We start from the raw sequence: 25,715 nt of genomic DNA, 5'->3' as shown, positions 1-25,715 counted from the left end.
GTCTGTGTGTCCATAAGAGCTACCATAAGAGGATGTAATGCAGTGTATATTTGGAAACTGAGAGGTAATTTTTATCGACTGACCACCCAACTCAAAACAAAGGCTTAATATAGGGTGGAGAAGGGCAGTTCCTCAGCGAACATTTAGATTTACACTCAGTTCTCCTGTTAGAAACAACAGAAATGTATGTATATGAACAATAAACCATATATATATATATATATATATATATATATATATATATATATATATATATATATATATATATATATATATATATATATGTACTGTATACAGTTTGCATATTCCCACAGTTTACATACAGTACATTTGTAGGCTATTGTTATTGTTTTCATAAAATTACATACCTTAGCTTTTATGTGGCTTGAATCGTGGAAAAAAAACAAGAAAGAAACACAAGAAAAATGTTGTGTTGGAAGATGGGAGCACATGCCTTTTCTAATAAAAATCATTCTTCTCCCTCTTCTGGTGGTGATGGGTAATAACCTTTCTTCTGGCCCCTGAACACAACCACAAGGCCAAGGCTTACATTGTGCCAGGTTCATGAGGGTCAAGCCAGCACCAATAGGCCTACTGCAAAAATGATGCATGGACCCAATAAAGACATTTGTGCAAGTATAATTAAATAGAGCTATTAGAATATGTATCAACTGATGTACACACAGTTAGTCATATTGTAATTGCTCTAAATAACTGTATTATATGTAGACTGAGTGATTGCAAACATGTCAACATAACAGGGTTAAATGATCAGATTCTCTTTCACTTTTCTTAATTGCAAAGAGTAAAAAGCTAAGCATGAATCACATGATCTGAACCGTTATGTCTAGTTCCCCATATTATTCTCTGTGATGCTGAAATATTTTGGACCTCGTAGCCACACAATGATGAGTCAGTGTAGTGTCTTGGTATGCCCTAAAATTCAATCACAGGATCTTGTCCCTGTCAGCTATTTTTCCACAAACACACAGATACAAACATACACGAACACACACACACTAAGTTATTTATAGTGCAGCCCCACTGTCTGCCCGTTGCTAGGAGACGGCCTGGTGCAGATTTATTCAGCATGCAATACCCAATACTTTAATCTAAGGTAGTTTTATGTATTGTGTCACAAATGTTATAGTGTGAATTTGTCATTTCACGCTGAATTAAACCATTCACTATCTGCAGGCACATAATGCAGTCATTTAAAATATCTATTGCTGAAGGGTAAGCTAACATTATGCATAAGACAGTGGTTTTAGCCATTGTGATAAGAGAGGAAGAGATTGTATGTGTGTGTGCAGTGTTGTATAAAGTATACATTTGTCATACTTGAGTAAAAGTAAACATACCTTCGTGGAAACTGACTCAAGTAAAAGTTAAAGTAGCTCATGAGAAAACAACTTAAGTAATGGTATTAAAGTAGCTGATATAAAATTAACTTAAATGTGCAATATGTAAAACTTTTCATGTAATATTCGCCTTTTTTGACAATGTGTGAATGTCTTGTAACGCAACTTAAAAATTAGCCCTTCCCGGACTTTCTAGGTTGCCTATTAAAGCCTGTAGACTGATTTTCATGCAAAGGAAGTAGGTCGCTTTTGCCGGGAAAATCCAAAGAATGTGACGTTTTTGCCGAGCTCCTGAGAGCCTTGCCTCAGTGCTTCTCTTCCGCTATTCAACAGCGACAACAAACTGCAACACTAGGTAACATTATCTTAGAGATGGAATCCTGCAAACGTCTGGCTCCCAGCACAACACCAAAAAAAATGTACCTACCGAATCCTGTCTGCCTAAGCGGGAACATGATCGTGGTTGAGCAAAAACTATAGTGAACATCAGCAGGGAATTTGATTCCTGGAGGGACCATCGTTCGGTTTTGGGGATGAAAACCGGCGAGTTGGCATTCTTCTTATTGGACAGGTAAGCTTACATAACTGTGTAACGTAGTTCAAGGGAAAGGAGGAGGCAAGGACCGGCTTGACAATGTAAATAATATTTTAATTAACAACTTAAACAAAAGACAAACACACACATATGACGGACATGTCCGTAAACGATCTCTCTCTCCCGCACGATCCTCTGCAGTCAACCTTTATCCCTCTCGGAGGCTTGATTAGCCTAATACGGGATCAGGTGTGTTGGATCACAACCTGGCCCCGCCCTCCGCCCTGCCACAAACTGCAAAGCATGTGAAATATAGTGCCATGAGGATTGATCTGTGTCATTTATGCTAAATTGGTCTTGCCTGCTAACACTGACGAATTGCAAGCTACCTTGCTTCGTAACTTGCATATAATTTCAACGATCTTCTCTTTATACCAAAAGTCAGGTTAACGTCAATGTTAATCTGTAATTATAAACAATAATTTAAGTTAAACAATAACACATGAAATTAATGCTATACAGTGCTCAAGATGATGCAAAAAGACCAATTCATTTGCGTAACATAGCTTGGTTATACAGAAAATATATACAGTCTATTTTTATAAAATAATTGCACATCGATATATCAAAATGACAGATCTGAATCTGATGGAATCACATCGATACTGAATTGTGTCAACACATTTATAATGTACAGCCTATTTTATAAACAGTTACTGCCATCCACCAAATTTAGCTAACAGCTATTGATAAAGCTGGCTAGCTAGCTAACGCCGACATAGGCTATCTTATAAATGCAGTCAGTGTATCATGCAAAGAAAAGTGATTACTTCAAACTACAGTCTAGCATAGTCAGACCTATACACACTTTGCTTTAGCCCTGTTCCAGCACTGGTGAAAGTCTAATATAATATAGTCTCAAAGTTTGTATTAAAACAATCATAAATGTGTAATTTTAATTATGCAACCTCATCTGTAAGCATGATGCCAGTGAATCAAGTTCAGAATCTATAGAGTGTGTGTGTGCGACAGAGGCGGCGGCAGCCGATTTTGCCGGGGCTTCAGCCCCGAATGTTTTGAGTGTAGCCCCGAATGAATTTTGAAAAGTTGACTGACAAATATGAAACCGGCAGAGGCTTTTCCAGCATTGAAGGACATCCGGGGCTTAGCCCAGACAATTGTATTTTCACACTAGCAACCACTTCTCTGTAGTCCAAATCTGGTGAGAGGGTATTCTTCGAGTTTTGCTCTGGCTGGGCCTGTTTCTACAGTTCCTAAATCTTCCACTCTAGTACTATCCTCGACTAACTCATCCTCTCTCCTCCCTGAATCATCTGTGATACAAAAGAACAGATACAGCACATAACTTATTGCAAATCAGCTTCAAACAACTAATTCATCAAGAAGAGCAGATCAGTGGGATTGCCCTAAGATCTATCATGATTCTTGAATTTTCATGTACATTAACATAAAGTCATCACAAAAGAGTTATATTATAGTGAGTAAAGTGAAGTAAAAAATATTTGTTAATATAAATAATTTATATTTTTTGACATGAATAGTCAAAATGATGTATAAGATCCTAAGTTAAAGCAATACATGAATGACTTTAGTCTAAGTTCATTGACACACCATGACATCGAACTGTATATAATTACCAATGTTCATCTGTCAAAATCCTTTCATTAGGAGCATTGAGAGAAACAATGTTTCACTTAACTTTCTCTAAAGTAAAGTGACTGATTAATTGTTACCAGTTTCCATGCCTGATTCTGGCACATCTTTGCTACCCTCAAAGTGTATATTTACTACAAACTAATATCACAAAACAAGTCACACATACAATTTATGCTAATGCTTATTGTTTATCCTTAGAGAAAACAACACATGATAAACAAGAAAAGTACACTCTGAACGGGACTCGAACAGCGGTCTCCAGCGTGAGAGGTGAATGCGCTAACAAGGAGGCTAGAGGATACAACATGTAATAACAGTCGGTAGTGGACGTCTTGAGGTTTAGCCTACTGTGGGTGAAAGCCAGCGATATGATGATCTTCAGACTTTAAGGACAAAAACAAATGTGAATTCTTACCCACTGACTTCCCCAAAAATCCCCAAAGCCTCATTTGCTTCATTTTTGCTGTCTTTCCTGCTAACTGCTGTTAACTCGCTAACTGCTGTTAAGTAACGTTAGTTGATGTCAACTCCTCCCCTACCTGCTGCATATTCAACAGAGAGGAAGAAACGGAGTCGCCCATAGGCTACCGACAGCAAAGAAACTTATTCTATAGGCTAGATTATGCCATATGTCTATTTTTACAGGCTGTATGCAGCATGTGCAAAGCCAAAGCACAATGAAATAAGGCAACTTATGATTTTGGGGGTTTACATAGGCTATTGTCCGGTTTCATATTTGTCAGTCAACTTTTCAAAATTCAATCGGGGCTACACTCAAAACATTCGGGGCTGAAGCCCCGGCAAAATCGGCTGCCGCCGCCTCTGGAAACCGGGAACTAATGTCTAAGGCTAATGTCAAGATTTATTGTCAAAAAGGAGTTATATTTTGGTCTGTTCTCACCCAAAGCCAATTGTATACATTCAGAAGACATTTTGAAACCACTGGAGTCTTCTGGAATTACTATTATGCTGCATTTATGTGCTTTTTGGAGCTTGAAAGTTCTGGCCACCATTCACTTACATTGAATTGGCCTATAAAACAGTGATTTTCTTCTACAAATATTTTTTTGTTTGTGTTCTGCAGAAAAAAAATGAAAGTCATACATGTCTTGATCATACAGAAAACCCTAGTTACCACATACTGTAGCATAAATGTGCTACAAAGCAAATATAACACAACAAGGCGAGCTCTTTGCCATAGCGGCTGTTTATCTGCGGCGAAAACGCAAACGCGTGTCTGTCTGGGTCCACAAAACCATTCAATTTCGGAGTCAGTGCAGGAGCTGCGGCTGGATGAAGTCCGGTTCCAGGACCAGCAGTAGGCTACTTAAGGCTTGATGGGATTCAGGGACAGCAATTCTACGCATTGAATGTCACAGCTCGCCAAGCTCACACAAAATTCACAGCAAAACAAAATATGCTATAAAATCAAGACTTTTTATTGTCTTTGCTTGGGTCTCTCAAAACTTTTCACGCGAGTTTATCTGATCTCATATTAGGCTACTTCAGAGTTTACATTTCATAAATACATTTAAACTACATTAATATTTAAACATATAATATTATATATTTTTTGAAATATTATACAAATTAATTTGTCACATCATATAACTATTTAAGTACATCTAACTACCAAATGCTGATTTGAAAGAAAAAAAATGGTGACCTGCCACAGCATGTGCAATTTACTCTCCCTCACACATCTGAACACACTGTACACCTAACCTAAAATCTTCATTTTGAGAAAAAAGGGACAGTTTTGTCAACTACACAAGAGCATCCTGTAAACTATGTAAAGCATGATTTCTAACGCCATAACATACGTAACAGAAAAGACTGAACTACAGCAGTAAACACACGACCAGCTCGCCCTCTTGTGGGCAAAAGCGCAACCGAAATACCATCAACTCGGACCTCACTGCCTGTGTCATTACCGTTTTATCTCCACATTATCTGCGCTTAATTTCCAAATATACCATCTTATACAAAGAAGACCTACATGCGGACTGCAGAAGTCGTAAGTCACTAAAATAAAGCACGTTAAATGTTCGTTGACGCGGTCACTTTGCTGTAAATGTCTGATGACATAATTATTTGGCCTGTTCAGTTCAGACAGTCAGTGTGACACGAAGAAACACTTCATGTGCACTCTGAAATAAACAGATCATCACTTAACAAGTCTTCGCCTCAAACGAAGCAAAAATAACAACACTGACCAGACGCTCGGGTTTCAGGCGGGAAAAATAATTCCCGCCTGAAATCTGAGCGTCAGTTCAACTATAGTTATTTTGCTTTGTCTCACTTAGCGAGTCAACTCGGCTGGGCAGACTGACTGACGGACACTGATGCCAAACCCTGGCGGTCTCGCCGCCTGACCTTGCAGCACCCCTTTCGGTTTCCTCGAGGCAAGCGTCCAGCAGCGACAACTGTCACCCTCGTCTAGAGCAGTTTACGCGCACTACGCGTGAGAACCGGGAGAGCCGAGGAGATTCGGTAACACCATTAATCATCTCAGGCGCTGACACTGCTGCTGATTCTCAGTCACTGACGTCGCTTTCTGTGCGCAGCCTAATAACTAGTCTGTGTAAATACACAACGCAGACGTGAATTCCTACAGACTTGTGCATCAGTTACATGTTTGTTGACAGACAGACAGACAGATAGAGAGAGAGACACTGATGGACAGACAGACAGGCAGAGAGAGAGAGAGAGAGAGAGTGAGAGAGAGAGAGAGAAACAGACAGACATGGGCGGACAGACAGGCAGGTAGACAGAGAGACAGAGAGATGGACGGACGAACAGACAGACAGAGAAAGAGACAGATAGATAGATAGATAGATAGATAGATAGATAGATAGATAGATAGATAGATAGAGGTGCAATTTCTCTTTCACTGCCAAAAAATGTAAAGAAACAAGGAACATTTATATGAATACATATTATAAACAACTTCACAACCATGACAGAACAAGAAAAAAATTAAATACTTCTTGGAGAGGGACACACAGCAGCACTGGCTGCTAGATCCGTTGTAATCAGAGTTGGGAGGGTTACTTTTTAAATGTATTCCACTACAGATTACAGAATACATGCTGTAAAATGTAACGTTACGTATTCCGATAGTTTGCTCAAGGTCAGTAACGTATTCTAAATACTTTGGATTACTTCTTCAGCACATGTTTTGACTATAAAAATTCTGCCAGTACAGTAAGACAAAATACACGTTACAAATACATTCTCTGAAAACCCTAAATATCTTATGCAGTGTTGTTTCTAAAACAATTCAAGATCAATCAAATTGATCTTGTTTTAAGGATTTTTAGATATTTTTACAGGAAAAAAATACAAAAATTATATCAAGAGTACGATTTTTGCCCTAATATCAAAGGTCTGACTAGACAAAAAGAAACTATGATCCAATGTGAATTTTCTTGGAAATTTTTTTTTTTATCTTGCCTGGTAACGTGCATAAAATGGCTAGAAACTGTATTTTAGCTTAGCATAAAGCTGACAATTTACACAAGGTTTATTTCTATTTCTTCTGCTCTAAACTTACTTCACACGCACTTCTCTGTCTGCTCGTATGGATGTAAAACATCATAAGAAAGTGTTTCACCACTGTTCAAATGCACTTTGGATCGCATAATTTATATGTATAAATGTTTTCCATCTGAAAGGACTAAATATTAAATGAAACGAATGACAATAAAATGCAAAATAATCTCTTCATTTATCAAAATACTTTTCTAATTACCAATTATTTAAACTGTAACTATAGTGGAATATAGTTACTTATATTTTGTATTTTATATATGTAATCCCATTGCATGTATTTCATTACTAGTGTGTCACAGCCTGAGAGACAGTGGGAGTCAATCACTCAGTGCTAATTCTGACTAAACTAAAGTGCTTGGGGTGTTCATATGGGATTTCCACGTATGATTAAAATACTCAAGCAGCATAAACACAATATCCCTTCTCATATCCATTTTAATAGCAAGGTTATTCCTTTTATAGTGATGTACAGCTTTCGAAAATGTAATACATGTTGAGATGAGTTTGAAGTGCATTTTGTGTTGATGCATGTAATGCAATAGTGCAGGTATTAAGTTAAAATGTTGATTTAGTAATTAGAGAAACATTTTTTTTAGTTAAGGGTCCTGACGAAAATGAACCATGATTTTACTATAGTGATATTGTAGTAACCAGGGGCAACCTGGCCTTAGGGAGAACTGGAACTTTTCCCAGTTGGCCAACCGCGAAACGGGGCCAAACATGCCGTGATCAGCTGAAACGGGCTGCCGCGTACTGAACATGACTGCTTTTACCATGGTTTTCTGAGCAAAAATCATGGTTTTGATACAATTAATCATGGTTTTAAAACAGTAATAATTTAGTTTCCATATAGCAACCATGATTTTACTATATGTTGTAACCATGACAGTAACATGTTGATTTTGTGGTTACTATAACTTTACTACAAATAACATGGTTAACTATGGTTACTGAGGTACAACCTTTATTTTTTATTAAGGGCAAACTTGTTGAAGTGTTTACCAACTGGAGTATTCTTTGGATTTGGCAGTAATATTTATTTTTGTTGAACAAAGCAAATACTGAACCGTACCGAAATCGTGACTGTAAAACCATGATAGAAACCGAACCATGAGAAACAGTGACAGTCAAGCCTAAATGTCATCAACATCTCAGACCTCTTACATAATTTAGTGCTCTTGTATACGGTCATGTTGTTGTTTACTGTCATCTTTTCTCCACTAAATGCTCAGATTCCAGAGCTTTTTAGCTTCTTCACAAAATTGCTGGCAGACTTTTAAATCACATCATTATCTCGACAGCACCTGAGCTTCATTCAGTGTGCAGAGTGAGACACACATCAACAAAGCCAAACTTGTATAGTCAGCAAAGCTATTATGTGTATGATGCTGACTTGTTTGCCTGATGCAATTAAATATTTAATATCATACGTGAACAAAAGGTTACCCTTCTTACATTATCAAATCAACACATCACTGCATCGTTCAAGAGGTATAATGTATGAGGTATTTCTTGATCTGTTGTTTACGCATTCTTTTAGTGCAGCTTCTAGTGAAACTAAGATGCAGAACTGCTGAGAACTACACACAAGAAAGTCAACAACATTTTCCTGTTCTAGTCCACACAGAAATGGCAAAAGAATATTTTCTATCTAAGTTTTCAAGTGACCCCTGAATGCAAGTGTATTTTTAGTGGTAAAGCCTTCTTTGTCCATTCAGCTGAAACCTATTGGAACAGACACCTAGCATCTAGACTGCAAGCACTCTGTCAGAATGGGTCTCCGATGGTAACCACAGAATATTTCATTAATTAATGAGCGTTATGTGGTGCTATTAAAGCACTCACACGCCCCATTTGGCCTAAATCACAGCCTTTTAACACATTAACTCACCACAGATCTCAATCTGATGCATGAGAAAGAGACAGAGAGAAAAACAGAGACAAGCCAAAACTCATCACATGCAGTCTACAAGGAGTCATATCTGTGCAGAAATGGCACAAAATATCCCAACAAATACTGCTCTCTCTTAAATTTAAGGTCCTTGTCAATTTGCAAAAGCTGTTTTGGAGCAAGTATTGAGATAATACTTTATACTGTAGTTCAGTTCATACACTATGCGTCTCATCCACGGTGGCAACATTTAAAAATTCTAAAAGAGCTCGAACACTGATTCTAATGGCCCACTGCTTTAATGCAGGCTTACAAAACAATTTCAGTGTCGTTAAGTGTTGTTGAGGACGTACGTTAGTGGGCCAAGGGAATATGTGCACCCATTAATTTCTGCTAATGGGTACCAAACTAATAATTGCTCTATACACTTACACTTCTTTCTTTACAATTCTAATGAAGTTAAAATGATTATTTTGCAGATATATTTTACAAGTACTGGTACGACAATTAATTCAAAATTAAACTGGGTGTGGATTATACCAATAAATTTCCATCTGACAGATTTTCTACAATTACTGAGATTGCTATGCTATCATCATTAATGTGTTTGGATATTTCTGGACTGTTTACTTCCCCATTCTCTGTCTCTTTTCTCTACCTCCTCATTTTTCCTGAGGGAAGTTGCAGCTTCAAAACCTGCAAAATAAAGAAAGACATGTCTCAACACCCAAGTATTTACAACAGATGTTGTAATAGACTAATCTCCCCAAGAAGACATTAAAATAATTTGGAATAGGAAACATGGTCTGGTGAGAATTTGTCACAATACACGAAGTGGCAAATTCGTACCAATTCGTATCGAAAATGTACAACTTCATCAACCAAACACATATGCTAGCTAGCTAGCTAGCTATCTATCTATCTATCTATCTATCTATCTATCTATCTATCTATCTATCTATCTATCTATCTATCTGTCTGTCTGTCTGTCTGTCTGTCTGTCTGTCTGTCTGTCTGTCTGTCTGTCCATCTACCTGTCTGTCCATTCATCCATCCTTCATCTATCTACCTGTCTGTCTGTCAATCCGTCTGTCCATTCATCCATCCTTCATCTATCTACCTGTCTGTCTGTCTATCTATCTATCTATCTGTTTATCTGTCTGTCTGTCTACCTGTCTGTCTGTTTATCATCTGTCTGTCTATCTACCTATCTGTCTGTCTGTCTATAATTCTCTGTCTTTCTGTTTGTGCACATTTCTTTATCTTGGGCGGATTACAATCAGATGTGGATGTCTCAAAAAGGAGAAAGTAGCCTATACATAGGAGCAAAAAAAATAAATCTGCATCCAGTCAAATTACACCAGGGGAAAATTGTCTAAAAAATAAATACTTAAGATGATGCTTTTATAAATACAGCACCTCTTTCACAGGTAAGAACTTCAACCTCTCTGTACCTAAAAAAGACTTATGAGAGAGACTTATAGATCTCACAGAAAGAAGCTGCGAGCTTTTATAAGTTATGGTGTATTTAACGCCTGCGCACACATGGACGATAGTGGAGAGAATTGTGAATGGGTGGAGTATTTTGAGTGTACAGTCGTAAGTCGGACTCCGAGGAGCCAGGAAGTAACAGTGAGCCATGCAGCTCATGAGACGGATAAAGCAGAGTGAGCGTCTGTTGTCAGCAGTCGGAGATCACACGCGCGAGAGTGAGGAAGAACAACAGGCAACTGCAAATTAGTGCCAAATCAATTGCAGTGGGGCTCAGCGACCCCACAGGAGGCGAAATCCGAGGGTGAAGAGGGAGCTTTTGTATTTACAAGAACACAAATATACCACTCTCAGAGTCAGCTCTGCAACACACTCCATCACAAGAAGAAAAAGACGGAAGCAAATAAGAGCGGGACTGGGGAGTTTAAAGTCAACGCTTCTCTCTTTGCAACTTTGGACAGACACAATTTAACAAAATTGACCAAATCGCGTTCAAGATGCCTCGGGTGGTCCCGGATCAGAGGAGCAAGTTCGAGAACGAGGAGTTCTTCAGGAAACTCAGCCGCGAGTGCGAGGTGAACTCGATTCATTTGAGACATTTGATCAAGTGGCGGAAACAAAGTTGCATCTCTCTTCCTCGCGTGACATGAAAACAAGCGTGCCATTGCCTTTAAAATTAAGATTAGTATCAATTTGCTAATGAAATATTCATTTTATTAACAATTTGTTCGTTTTCTCATCAGTTTCCTGCAAATATAGCTTATAAGTTTGTGTTAATGCTCTACAAATTAGTTCGCCACATGTTCCTAAATGTGAAATTACTCTAAAGATATTTTCATGACTTGACTGAATGTTCTTTTATTTTTTTTACCATCCCTGTTTACAGATAAAATACACCGGTTTCCGAGACCGACCGCACGAGGAGAGGCAAGCCCGCTTTCAGAACGCGTGCCGTGACGGCCGCTCAGAGATAGTGAGTACATGCACCTCACAAAACAGACGATTTACTAGCAGCCATTTATCAATCCAAACGTCAATGTTGGTAACTTGTTATAAATGCATTAACGTGATTAGTTATCCGGAACTGTATGTGTCACGCCATCACCCAAAACTATGTTCAAAATACTTCCTCAGTGATGAGCGCAAAACACAGCAGATATACTTTTTTGATCCATTCCATAATGCTGTCGATATTTAGGTTGTATTTAATTCATTAAACTACTAATGAAGAAAGAAACCATGGTTAAACATAGTGTGCCTCTGTCTAAGGGGTAGAGATTTTTGTCTAATTTTACAGCCCCTTCAAAAATACTGTCTGTGCTCATTTAGTGTTAAATGTTCTCATTTAGACTTCCTTCAACAAGAGACCCTCGTGTTTATTTTATTAATATTGTTGTTATTAAGTTTAAGAATATGTTAGAATTTTTAGAACACTTTAGATTGTGGCATTCCCAGTTTTTCTATTACTATATTGAGAGGCTTGGCCATCTTTTTGTTTTAATGTCCTCTGAGTTCTCTTGAGATAGATTTAACTGTCCTCAATATTCCTAATAATAGAAATAATAGGTCAGACATCTGTTACAATGTTATAAATTCAGATTCAGAAATTATTATTATTATTATTTTAAATACTTCACATAAGATAGATGCTCTAGTTAGAATGTATTTCAATATGGCTTTTCTATTTGATGTAATTTATTTCAGTTTGTGAATTATATTTTAAGGCAATATTTCATAATAGAAGAAAAAAAAAACTCCAGAAAACAAAAAACTATAATTGATTTATCAGTGGCATAATAAACAAAGTTACGAAAACATTTCTAATTTAAACTGCAAATCTAAAAATGATCTTTTTTGACATTTTCTTTGTTTATTTTGTACACATTTATGATGAAACGTTTCTCACCTTTTCATGTAATTGCTAATGCAATTTTGCTGCATTGTGACTTGCACATGGTACACTTTCCAAGTTCTTTAATCTGTAAAATGTTTTCATGTTTTGTTCTTATTTTCCTTAATGTCAACAAAAGATTAAATATGGAGGATTCACAGGCAAACATGTCTATTACAAAAATACAATGATTAGCTTTCCTTATCTCTTTGTAGTATGCACAGTACGAACATGGTGTTAGAGTGTTGTTTAATGGATTTTATAGTATCACTATATTGTTCACATTTACTGTACACATGTTTGTGCTTGTGCATGCGAGTGAGAGAGAATAAGATATAGGTAATAACAGATAGTAGAAGGCCAAAAGGTAAGAACCAATGAATCCACTTAAACTGATTTTAATATATGTTTTGCCAATGTATTTATAAACCAATTCAAATGCATGAAAAACTATAAATGATAAACAACAAAGGACAATTCTGCAACATAATTTAGCATAAAATCCTGTCTTTCTGTAGTCCATTCTCCTTGAGGATGTTATTGAATTATTATACCATAATTCAAAACCTTTACAGCAGTTCTGCTGCTACTAATGTAAGTGAGGGGCTGCATTTAAAACATTTTATTGATTTTGTACTCCTCTCCGTCCCTGTTATCTCTCTGTCACTCATTCACTCCTGCTTTCTTTCTCCTTTCAAACTCAGTTTGCTGCAGCCCAGTTTGCCATCAACGAGGGTTGGTAAAATAGAATCAGATGTGTGTAACTCAATACCTCAAATAGAGAAAATGATGACTTGTTTTTTTTTTTCTCTTTGCGTTTGTGCCCCCCTCCTCCCTTCTTTTCCTGATGTTTTGAGCTCTGGCCTTGGCTCCAGGCTTTCTCTTCTCCTCTCTGATGTGAAAACAGAAATGACGGGCTGCATAATTTATGCTCGGCCCAGCTTTCTTATCCTGTTTGTATTGATTTCCCTCTAAAAGGCTTTTGTGGCAACCGGCACCAACCTCTCGCTACAGTTCTTCCCAGCCAACCTTCATGGGGATCAGCGGCAGGCGCCCACCAGAGAATATGTGGACTTCGAGCGGGAGACGGGAAAGGTAGTTCTGACACTCTTTCTTTTCCTCTATTTGTAAATAATTCCCCCTTTTAAAGGAGTAGTTCACCCAAAAATGAAAATTCTGTCATCATTTACTCATCCTCATGTTGTTCTAAACCTGAATGACTTTCTTCCATGGAACACAAATGGAAATATTTGGCAGCAATTTAGCCTCAGTCACAATTCACTTGCATTGAATCTTTTTCCTTACTATGAAAGTGACATTCTAACATCTCCACAGTATGTCACGGTATGTTTCGTGCCATGGTAAAAATAAAGTCGTACTTTTGGAACAACATGAGGTAATGATGACATGATTTTCATTTTTTGGGTGAACTATCCCTTTACACTCATCTTTGTCTCACTTGCTCTCCGCATATATTGTTTTAATTAGATCATAAACATATATTAACTCTCTCATACAATTGCACATTGTAAAGAATAAAGGGTTTTCCGCATTGTGATTACATCCCGGTGTAACATGCAACACTTTTGTGAAAACTTTTTGCTGGCTCCAAACAAAGCCACATACATGATTTATGAATTCTGAAGAATGATTGGAAAGTCATTTATTTTTCTCTTTCGTCTCTTTTCCCTCCATTACTCACAGCAATGAAACTGTGTCACTTTTTTGAACCAGACTTAACTATGGTTTAGATGGGCAAAAGCCTTGATTTTCCATAAAGATAGGTTTCTCTCTCACACATCTCAAGAAAAAAACTTAACATTTGAAATATTACACTGCCGACAGCAAGAAAAACATTCTTTCGTGAATGAAACATGGCATGGGTTTCCATTTTATGTTGAAGATTTTCTGTTGCAGTATTATTTCAGACATGCTCATCGGTTTTACATTTTTGAATTGGTCTTTCAACAGCCCCCACTTGTTTCTCTGGATTTAAGTAATGTATAGTCTACACAGCCTTCCTAAACCCATAATAATGTAAAATAAAACCATACTGCACTACAGTGTCTGTGTTCCATATTAATCACAAATTAAACTATGTATCCATTTCTGTTATTCTAGTCAAAGCTGCCTGTGTCTATCAGAGGCCTATAACAAAGACCTTTCTGCATATCACTACTTTTAAAAAGTGCGACATGCGCACATTTTGTCTGAAATGCTGTAAATGTTTTTTTGTAACAGGAAATGAAACAGTAGGCCATACATTTTAAACAGTAGAATGTTATATTGTGATCTCATCATGTTGCTTGTTTAATTCAGTAATTGGCAGTCAGATATCATAAAAAAAAAAGTAAATTAATGATTATCAGTACAGTCAATGAGTTAAGAAAGAGATGCTATAATCCCAGCTGATCACTTCTGGTTCATTTGTTTGGAAATAGAAGGTCAAGTCAAGTGCAGTAGAATATGATATTGCGTGTAGTGTGCATTGCTCTATATAGAATTCTATGCATGCAGAAAATACATATGATAAACACAGTATACATACTATATTCTGTAACAATAGTAAGAAGATTGCTGGACATATCATTAGTTAGCTGAACATATCATTAGTTTGTCTGTTGGACTTACCAAAAATTATATAATTTTAATTTAAGTCTTCTAATGCTTAAAAGAGTCTTGCACAGACATGTTTACAGTTTATAAACATGTCCTGAAGCCTGATTAGAAAATATGCCACCAGCTTTATGGATGGTCGCACAAGACTAATTAAAGGAAACGCTCCTGCCATATTAAATAACATTTTGCCATTGGTTCTTTTAGGGTCACCCCTGAGGCCTTTCCCTTATAGCCTTTTAGTACTAGAGGGTTTAGCGTGAGACGTGTTAGAGAGGCACTTATTGGCTTTGTTTGTATTTTTACCACAAGTACTTGCAAAGCTGCCGGTGTTTCTTGCGCTGTTGTGGACAGAGAAGCCTCTCTTCACGGACACTGCCTCACTGAGATGCGCTCATTAAAAATGCATATGCGAGAAATCAATGGACCTTTTGGCCCCAAGGCTGACGGACTAATCTTTGGCTGTTAATTATTTAAAAAGACGTGAAGGGTGTGTGCATTGAGCCCTGTGCTGACGAGCGGCCGAGCATGCATGTTTCTGAGCCTGGGCTCACTGGTAATCCTATCCGCCTGTCTGTCACCTCTGCCAGGACTCAGATCTATGCAGCTTTAATGAGCCTCACACAGTCTGCCTTCAAATTACAGCCCACACAATGCATACCCCTACTCTCTCAGGTCCTGAACCATACAAACACTCTCATTGCTTGGTCTTAGCAGACTTGTGCTGTGTTGAAAATACCTGTTCTGTATTATTGTTGACTCTATCTGTCAAATAAACATGTACCAGTTAACTGAACCAAATTCTGTCAGCAGTTTATACACTCACTAAGCACTTTATTAGGAACACCTGTACACCTACTTATTCATGCAATTATCTAATCAGCCATGTGGAAGCAGTGCAATGCATACAATCCTGCAGATATGGGTCAGGAGCTTCAGTTAATGTTCACATAAACCATCCGAATGGGGAAAAATTTGATCTCAGTGATTTCGACCATGACATGATTGTTGGTGCCAGATGGGCTGGTTTGAGTATTCTGTAACTGATGATCACGTGGATTTTCACGTGCAACAGTCTTTAGAGTTTGCTCAGAATGATGCCATAAACAAAAAACATCCAGTTCTGCAGAAGGAAATGCCTTTATGATGAGAGAGGTCAATGGAGAATGGCAGACTGGTTCGAGCAGACAGAAAGGCTACAGTAACTCAGATAACCACTCTGCATGATTGTAGTGAGCAGAATAATATCTCAGGATGGGCTACAAATTAGAAGACCACGTCTTGTATTCATAATAAAGTGCTCAGTGAGTGTACATTCTAGGGCTGACGTCGACGCAAAAAATACGTCGACGCAAAATATGCGCGTCGATTCGTCGGACCCAAAACAAAGATGGCGGCGCCGGAGCGTAGTAGCAACACGAGTGGCTCCTCAGACTATCAGAAGTGCAAGGCGGCATGCACTCGTTCCTCTAAAGTATGAGAATTCTATAATTTAAAAGGAAACAATTCCGTGATATGTCGTCTTTGCAAAATGGAGATGGCCTTCCATTCTAGCACCACAGCAATGCACCAGCACCTGAAGAGGCGCCACCCGGTTGCAGCTGCAGATGACAGAGCACCGTAAGTTTTTTTTCAACTCCCCACTTTGCATTCGATGTTGGAGTAGGCTATAATACATTGTCGACACCTAAAGTTTTCGCTTATAGCTGTTAATAATGCGCTTATAGCTATGAATGTCGTGAAAAATACATAGAGGACACTGACAACACGCTGACAGACAGGACCAAGCAGGTAACATTTAATAAAGTCTCAACTTTCAAATTTGGTCATTCAAAGAAAATTAAACCATAAATAGGCCTACTATTTTGTGGCTCTTTAATGTGTCGTGACAGATTGCCTCAGTTAAAGCTGCTCGTGAACCGATCATCTTTTCCTTGGTTAATTTATAGAATCAAATAGGCTAAACATGAATGTAGCCTACATTAGAAGGACTGTTGTTTTAACCGCGGAAAGATGTCAGTATAGTAGCCTACAATCCATTATTCAAATTCAAATCCACCGACGTTAATCTTCTCTCTCCTGACTACTTTGTCGGACAAAAATGGCGTATTATGATTGATTGATCAGATCGCCAGTCAATCAAACTCCCGACAAATGTTTTTTTTTTTTACATTTTATACACCCCCACCCCCGATGAAACCGGTATTACCGGTGTTGTCACAAGTCAATTAATCGAATCGGACTGAAAAAATGAATCGTTAGATTAATCAATGCATCGAAAAAATAAATCGCTAGATTAATCGTTTAAAAAATAATCGTTTATCCCAGCCCTAGTACATTCACACCTACTGTGTTTGAGTTTGAATACATGTTAGATCGGTCATTTTAATGCACTTGTTTAGAAAATGCTTGTACTGTGGTTGTTCCATGGGACATTGATAGTATCAAAATATAATACCATAGTACTGAAAGTTTACTCAATTAATAGAAATTGGTATTTTCATGGTACTCCAAGGCACTTCAAAGAATACCATGGTACAACCCTGGGACACAGAAACAACTATACTATGATACTTTTTTGTTATTGTTCTAATGCTACATTGTGAAAAGAAAAAAAGTGTAACGAAAATGTCTAATCTAATGTCTAGCCTAAAAAGTTTGCTTCATGTGGTAACATCTAAATTAATTGGGTTTATTCAAATATAATGTAATATGACTGAATCAGTCTAGCTCCTTTCAGTTACAGTACACCAACTTAAGTAATTTTTAAGGGTCAGATAAGGTATAAATACTTTAATGATTTAAATGAATATTCCAGGTTAAATACAATTAAGTTCAATTAACAGCATTTGTGGCATAATGTGCGATTAATCAATTTTATCTGAACTTATGTGTAATTTTCTTACTATCTTATTAATCTTATAGTGCAGCACTTTGGTCAGCACTTGCTGTTTTTAAATGTGTGTAAGAAATGAATGTTTGATTAATAATGTTGATTTCCACAAAAAATTATTTAAACTCGTCCCTTGTTTATTTAAAAAATCAGTCTGTTGTTTTTGTTTTATGTGGTAATTAATATGCTACAAATGTCGTAGATTGAGCTGTTGATTTTTCTTATCTGGACATTTATGTTTTTATTTATGAGAGCTGTGTAGCCAGTAAAAATTGCTTGGAAATACAATGACCTTAACAAGTGCTCTTGACAGATTAATATCCATGTAACAAGTTTTAGAGTTGGAGTTTCCTTTTTCTTTTGTTTGGAAGGAAATCCTGAATAGACAAACTTTGATGATAAGGTCTGTCCTCCCTTCCCTTCTCACTTTGTTCCCTCCTCCTTATGCATTTGCCTTCTGTTTTCCTTTCATCCTATAATTTTCTTTTCTTTTCCCCCTTTACACGCACACAAACACACACACACACACACTGATATGGAGAATTCCCTGTAGAACGGCAAGTGTCAGACCGGGAGAGTTCATGCGTGCGCCCCAGCCTCTGCTCTTAATTAAACTGATTGTTAAACTTTTCCATGAACACAGCTAAGGTTTTAATAGGCTACAACAAAAATATTACCTCAACCGGAAAGCGCTCAGACTCACAGTTGATCCAAACATGCGAAACCATCTGAGATATGTGTTGCTTGTCATCAGAAATGTGTGATCACTGTCTGTTGATTGGCTGAACTTGTCCTTACAAGACTGCCGATTGGTTTACTTCTCACACCGTAAATCAGTCATCAATGTCTCAATTGTTTGTCACAAATGCTGTGTGCTTTTTTGCTGCCTGACTGTCAAACTGTAAAATCAGCTTACTGAACTTAGATTGAAAAGCTGAGTTGTAAAGAAAATATTATACACAGCCAATATGTGGATGATAACAACAAGAAAATCATTATATTAACTCTGAAATGTGAAGACATTAGAAACAGACTTTCAAGTTTATAACTCCACAGTTGGGATTCATTAATTCGCTCAGCATTATTAACTGAGATGTATTATTATAGAGGTGCACTTTTTGTTTTTTCATATACTTTTGCTGCCCTACAGCTCCTTACGGCTCTCACATTGATCTCAAATGTGATGACAGATTTGGTTTGTGGGCAAAGTTTCAAAGTTTCCCCCCTCTCACTTTCTATTTTCCTGTCACCAGAGATAGCCTTTTTTTCAGCCGTAATGTTCTTCCTCTGTTAACACCTTTCCTTCGCATTCTCCTCTTCTTTTTTCCTGGTTTGAACACACTAACATTGCCAGCAGAAACTGTGCTGGGCCAGTTTAAACTTGACCTGTAGTGGCAGACAGTAGTTTTATCTGAGTGGGGCAGCAGAGCCCCTGCAGAACAGCTTAAGTACAGACTTCTATTGTCACTACAGGCTAATGGGAACCAGCTGTGGGGAGGTTTAAATTTAGCAGTAAGCTAGCATAGCCTCAGGGAGGAGACTTTAACCCTGTCCCAGCCAGAGCTCCTCAGAAGCTTAAAGAGCAACTTTCTCCATGTGGCCACCTTGGATATCCCCCAGTCAGGTCTTCCCTCAACCCAAATATAGAGAGGCGAGCTGAGGTGGAGCAAAGAATGTACTATGGTACATAATCCTTTATTTGTTTTCAGCAGATGGAACCATGAAGCATATTTTTTACTTCGTTGTAGACAGCCATATAGCAATAAAGGCTTTTTGATGTAACGGGATTGCCATGGGTATTTAGCTTTTTTGGACTGTTGAACCCTCGACCATTGAGCACCTCTAGGTCATCCCACTTTTGTAGCACTCTTTACTTTTGGATATTTTTAAATATGCAACCATGGTTCTAGATGGACAGATTTGAAGTTTTGACTTGTTAAATTTTTATTTATTAAAAATATTAATATTTTTTGAATGTATTACTATAAAAATATAAATTGAGAATCAGTCAAGTCTTGAATATATCTGATATTCTCTTTTTAACTGTATGAATGATACCCAGAATACTTTTTTCATAACAGAATGAGATACAATTGGCAAACAATATTTCTGCTAATACTTTGCAATATGGTCTATTTGTTCACATTAATAAATCTATTTGGTGTCATGAACTAACAATGAACAATATGATATTTATTTTTATTTATTACACATTTTAATTTATAAATATACTATTGTTTATAGTTAGTGCATGTTAGTTCATAATGCATTAACTAATGTTAACATAAACTTTTAATTTTAAACTTGTTAACTGTAACATTAACCAAGATTAATAAGTGATGAAAAATATTGTTCATTGTTAGTTCATGTTAATGAATGTAGTTAATTAACATTAACGAATACAACCTTATTTTAAAGTATTACCATTTTTCCTTACACTGTTGTGTAATGTCTAGTGGACAAGAATATGTATCTTGGTCCTTCACTTTGACCCAGACACAAATTTGGAGTTTATTATTGTATAATTTATTTAATTTAGCATAATAATTATTATAAGTATGATAATTAAAATCTTAGCTGAGACTTTCCAATTAAGTGCATAAAACTGATTTTGAGTCAAAGTGTCTCATATATTAGCAGGTCACATATATTAGCCTATATAAAAGTTATTACAAACCATTAAAAAACGGAATATTTTGATGAAATAAAAAAGTTATGTCATAGAGTGGAAATGGGAAGTTAAGGGAATTCCATTGTGTCTGGGTGAATCGTTAACCGTGCTTGAATGAAAGAAAATGTATTATGCTTTTTGATGTCTTTTATACTCAGTCTTTTATACTTTGTTAGGAGCACCTCTATACCTTCTTATTCATGCGATTATCTAATCAGCCAATTGTGTGGCAGCAGTGCAATGCATAAAATCACGCAGATACAGGTCAGGAGCTTTAGCCTATGTTCACATCAACCATCAGAATGGGGAATAATGTGATCTCTGTGATTTTGACCATGGCATGATTGTTGGTACCAGACAATCTGGTCTGAGTATTTCTGTAACTGCTGATCTCCTGGGATTTTCATGCACAAAAGTCTCTAGAGTTTACTTAAAATTGAGCAAAAAACATCCAGTGAGCAGCAGTTCAGCAGATGGAAATGCCCTGTTGATGAGAGAGGTCAACGTAGAAAGTTCAGACTGGTTTGAGCTGACAGAAAAGCTACAGTAACTCAGATAACCACTCTGTACAATTATAGAACAGAATAGCATTTCAGAATGCTCCAGAATAGCATCTCAGAATGCACAACACATCGAACATTGAGGCAGATGGGCTACAACAGCAGAAGACCATGTTTGGCAATTTATTAGGACCATAGTGCTCTTAATAAAATGCTCAGTGAGTGTATATTTATGTTGCATTTACAAATGGCTGATAGAGTATGAAAATACTCAACTGAGTTAAGGCTAGCAGCTTTTGTCATCATAGGGCATAAAGTGACATTTTTCCTTTACTACTACTAGATAATGCAACTTTCTCTTTCATACAACTTCTGTCTCCACCATTTGAACTTAATCTTGTTGAAATGTGATCCCCTCTGAGATGGAGACTTAAGCTGTAAGGCTTTAAGAAGATCAGTTGCTTGGCACTCTTTCACTCTTTCGTAGCGCTCGTGTGTGGTTTTTACTTTTTATGCAAAGCAGAAATTGGGACCGTCTGCTTGAGCCATGCCAAGAGGTTTGGTCTGTCATTCCACTTCGGAAGGGAGAGCAACAAGAGGGTTGTAAACTGATTGGCTGAGAGCTCCAAACAGCAGCCAACTTTTGCCCGAGACCCTCCACAGAGCACTGAGTATTGGGCTATCGGATCTCTGGCCTTTGCAGGGCGGTAGAGCAATCACACACTGAATGAAACAAAAATAAGCCATGTCATGCTCTCATTTACAGCACTCTGGAAGAGGAGTGTGTACATGTGTGTTTTGCGAGTTTATATGAGAGTCACAGGGGAAGAACTGTTTTGTTGGTATTCCTATGTATTAAGGTTGATGAAGAATATAATTCAAGAGCATGTGTTTTTCTATGATTCAGTGCCAGCATGCAGGCCCCTGGATTGGAACTACACTGGGGCGTGGTGTTTTTCTCTCGCCGACTCTATAAATCTTCGCCATGTCTTTATGTGTAAGAATGTTCGCTCTGGGGCAGATAGCACTTGGAAGAATCTGACTAAATGACTCCATTATGAAAGGGACTGCAGTCTGAGGCCTCACCACAGGAATTGGTGTTTTAATAGTTTTGCGTTTCCAAAACTATTAAGTGTGTTTCCAATTCTGATGTATGTGTCAGTATACAGATGTAGACTCTGACTCACACTCATTGTGGGTGTGTGCGTGCTCGATTCTGCGCCCCTATTTGTGTTTGTGTGTATTTTTGTTTACGTGTCTGGTGACTATCCAAATATGCATATGTCTGGTTTTAATACATTTTCTGATGTGTGTATGAATGTGTATGTATCCATGCTTCACTTAGAAAGCACATCTCAATATTCATTACTAGTCTTGTGCCACAGAACAAGTTGTGGAACTGCATGGCGCCAGTTTGACAGTTGACTCCAAGACTGAACACATGGGGGTTAGGAGGCTTATGGAGCCATGCTTAGCTTGTGATGCTCACTTGAAGAAATCAAACAAGGAGCAGATTAAGGCCTTTCTTCATCCTCTCTTTCTGCTGTGTAGCTGAGGTGGAGCTTTTGAAACTGATTTGGCATTTTTGGGTAATTTGGTATTTGGTAATCAACACTCTATTGAGTTTCAAATCAACAAAACCTACCTAATTTCCTACCCTAAACATTAACCCTAACCAATAGTGTCAAAAAAGCAAATATGAGATGAAAAATGTAATTGCTAAAACAACCACATCATTTTGTGGTGCTTCTATGACACTTTCAGCTCATGGGTCGACACGTGCTTTTCAGGACTCCAGTCCTTCAGTGGTTTATCAGTTGTAAATGTAGTTATGGAATGCAAACGTAAATTTGTATCTCCTTAGAAATCATGTACTATAGTAAAAGTGTTTACTGTAAGATAGCATTGTCTGAGGAAGGAGCAAAAAGTAAGTATTTATTAGGGGTCGACCCAAAAATGTTTTCAGGGCCGAAAAAGATTATCAGAAATCAAGGGACCGATAACCGATATTTGGAGCCAATATACATTTGCAGTAAAAATTTACATTTTAAATAAACAGTCAAAAAGTCTCTTAAAAACTGGGCGAGAATGAGGACATTGTGGCCCAAAGACAACCAAAGTAGTGGACTATGGGGGATCGTCTACTGTTCACCGTTCAAAGATACTGTATGGGGGTTCAGGGGTGACCCCTGAGAGAAAATTTGTGTAAAAGTCTTAATTAACCATTTTTATATTTTCCTTAAATTGCAAATGTACCAAAAACAACGAAACAATGTACATCTAAATTTAGTGCAGTTTAAAAATAAAGTTTGCTTTTTTTCATTATAAATGGGCTGACTATCAAATAATGGAAATGTTTTTCATCATAAGCAGAGAACTCTTTAAGCGGAGAAAGTTTTGGTTGTCTCTATTACCATCCATGCCAGAGATAGTTATCTCTGATTCATTTTAAAACAAAAATCTCTGTTTACTATCAATTGGCAAAACCCTACTTTATTTATTTATATATTTTTGTTACTCTTCCCCAACCCTAGATTGGGGCAGGTCGTAACAGTTGTCCTCTCAATATCTTTCACTTGCTGCTTTCCTCTCCCCCACAAATAGGGAGTACAGTGTTGATTGGCAATTTACTCGTGATTTATAACTAATCCGATAATACTGTGGCCGGAACATTGAGCTAGACTACAAGCAATAAACATTCAGAGAGAGGCGGTGGCATCCGAGCACATTTTACAATTTTTCGGCTATCAGATCAGACTAAATAAGGATTTAGATAATTAGAAAAATTATTATTGGCCAGGCCGATAATCAGTTGACCCCTAGTATTTATGAGCTGATAATCTGCTGTTTGACTCGTGATTTGATTGAAAGTGAATAAAAGTAATTGTTGTGCCGATATTTTTTATTTTACCAGGAAACTTCCACGATACACACAACAAATGATGTTAAAAAATTAGGCATAGTAAAAAAATGAGGTTATAGTAACTTGAATCTATGAGACCAGGTGGTCTAATTCAGTGCTTTTCAAGAAATGTCCTGCTAGTTATGCTTTGGTTAAGCATAATGATGCTGCTCCAAACTCTGATCTAGGAGGCAGGTTTGTCGGGACTGGCAGGATGATGGACTACGATTTCCTTAAAAATGCTGTGGGCTGCGGAGGAGTCTAATGTGTCCTACGTTCTCAAATGGAAGCTGCTTTGCTCTCGATTACTTGACAATGACATCATCAAAGCTAGTGTGCTAATTGATTACTGCTGCTTACATCTTACTCATTGTGCTTTAAACCCTCTCCCACCAATTCTTGCCTATGATCTGATCTCAATGTTTTTGAAGTTTGAGGGAAAATGTCCTCTTTATGTTTGGCCATGCAACATTCTCCTAAGTGAGGTCTTCAAGGAAAGCCTGCTTAACTCTGTAGGTGTGATTCTGAACAAAAAGAAGAATAAAGAAAGACTGAGAGAGATGTAAAGAGAGATGTATTCAGAGGGTGGATGCTTTGTCCATCGTATTCTTGCTGTGCCTCATAGGGATTCAATTATAGTACCCATCTCGGATTTCTCAGGCACGTCTCTTGGCCTTCCAGTCATACCCTTGTGATCAATAAGCTCTGCAAGGACATAGCACATCATCATTATGCTCTTCTCTGTGGCCATTCCTTATGGCTTAGCCCCTCAGTTTCCTTCATCCTGCTCTCGTATCATGCTGACATTTTTTTCAAGCTGGCCTGTTGTGGACACGCTCATTGTAGTGTTTCCTGGCATTTGCTAAGTGTCTCAACACATCAGATGTTTTTGTTGAAATGCTGATAACATTTACTAGCACTGCTCACTTACAAGAATGGGAGAAACCAGATAAAGGCTTTGTCATTTAAACATCTATTTATGTGTGGCCAAACTGTACTGTTCAACTTGAAACAAGCAGAAATGACAATTCCCCAAATCCTCAGTTCCAAAAAAGTTGGGACAGTATGAAAAATGCTAAAAAAACAAGTGATTTGTAAATTATATTCACCCTTTGGTATATTGAAAACACTACAATTATACATTATATGATGTTTTACCTTGTGAATTTCATAGTTTGTTTTTTTAATGTACAGTCATTTAAAATTATATGATTGCAAAAAATGTTGAGACGGGCAATTTAAGAGTAATAACAATTTGACAATGAGTTGAAATAACATGTTAAAAAGGTGAGGCAATTGTGTCAAAATAATGCATACTGTTTAAGGAGCCTCCAAAAACAGCCTAGTCCTTCAAGAGCAAGGATCGTTCAAGACTTGTCCATTTGCCAACAGATGCTTCAGCAAATATTCCAGCACTTAGAGAACAATGTTCCCCGAAGACAAATTGGAATGCGTGTGATCTCTGATCCCTCAGACATCACAGTCTTAAAAAACGGCATTCATCTGTAATGGATGTCATGAACATTGGCTTGGGTTAACTTTAGTATACCTTTGTTAGTCAACACCACTCGCCGCTGATGGAAGTTAAGACTTTACTATGCAAAGCAGAAGCCCTACATCAACAGTGTCTAGAAGTGCTACAGACTTCTCTGGGCTCGGTCTCATCTTAGATGGAAAGTTGAACAGTGAAACTGTGTTTTTTGGTCTGAAGAGTCCAAAGGCAACAAAGACC

At 37.5% G+C, this 25,715-nt stretch overlaps 1 protein-coding gene across 6 annotated transcripts in view; it reads left to right on the top strand.

Annotated features, from left to right (window-relative positions):
• Positions 1 to 10,630: 10,630 nt before the first annotated feature.
• cbfb (core-binding factor subunit beta) overlaps positions 10,631 to 25,715 on the top strand; it is a 54,125-nt gene continuing 39,040 nt past the window's right edge. For all 6 annotated transcript variants that reach the window (XM_052152642.1, XM_052152639.1, XM_052152644.1 and 3 more), the window contains exons 1-3: positions 10,631 to 11,085; positions 11,397 to 11,483; positions 13,380 to 13,496. In XM_052152642.1, the coding sequence (XP_052008602.1) occupies positions 11,008 to 11,085; positions 11,397 to 11,483; positions 13,380 to 13,496 (282 nt within the window). In that variant the 5' untranslated portion in view covers positions 10,631 to 11,007. The remainder of the gene's footprint in view (positions 11,086 to 11,396; positions 11,484 to 13,379; positions 13,497 to 25,715) is intronic.

The sequence above is a fragment of the Xyrauchen texanus genome, chromosome 21 (genome assembly GCF_025860055.1).
Source record: "Xyrauchen texanus isolate HMW12.3.18 chromosome 21, RBS_HiC_50CHRs, whole genome shotgun sequence".
NCBI classification, from domain to species: domain Eukaryota; kingdom Metazoa; phylum Chordata; class Actinopteri; order Cypriniformes; family Catostomidae; genus Xyrauchen; species Xyrauchen texanus.
The sequence above is the reverse complement of the archived record's forward strand: the minus strand, read 5'-3'. Positions and strand labels throughout refer to the sequence as shown.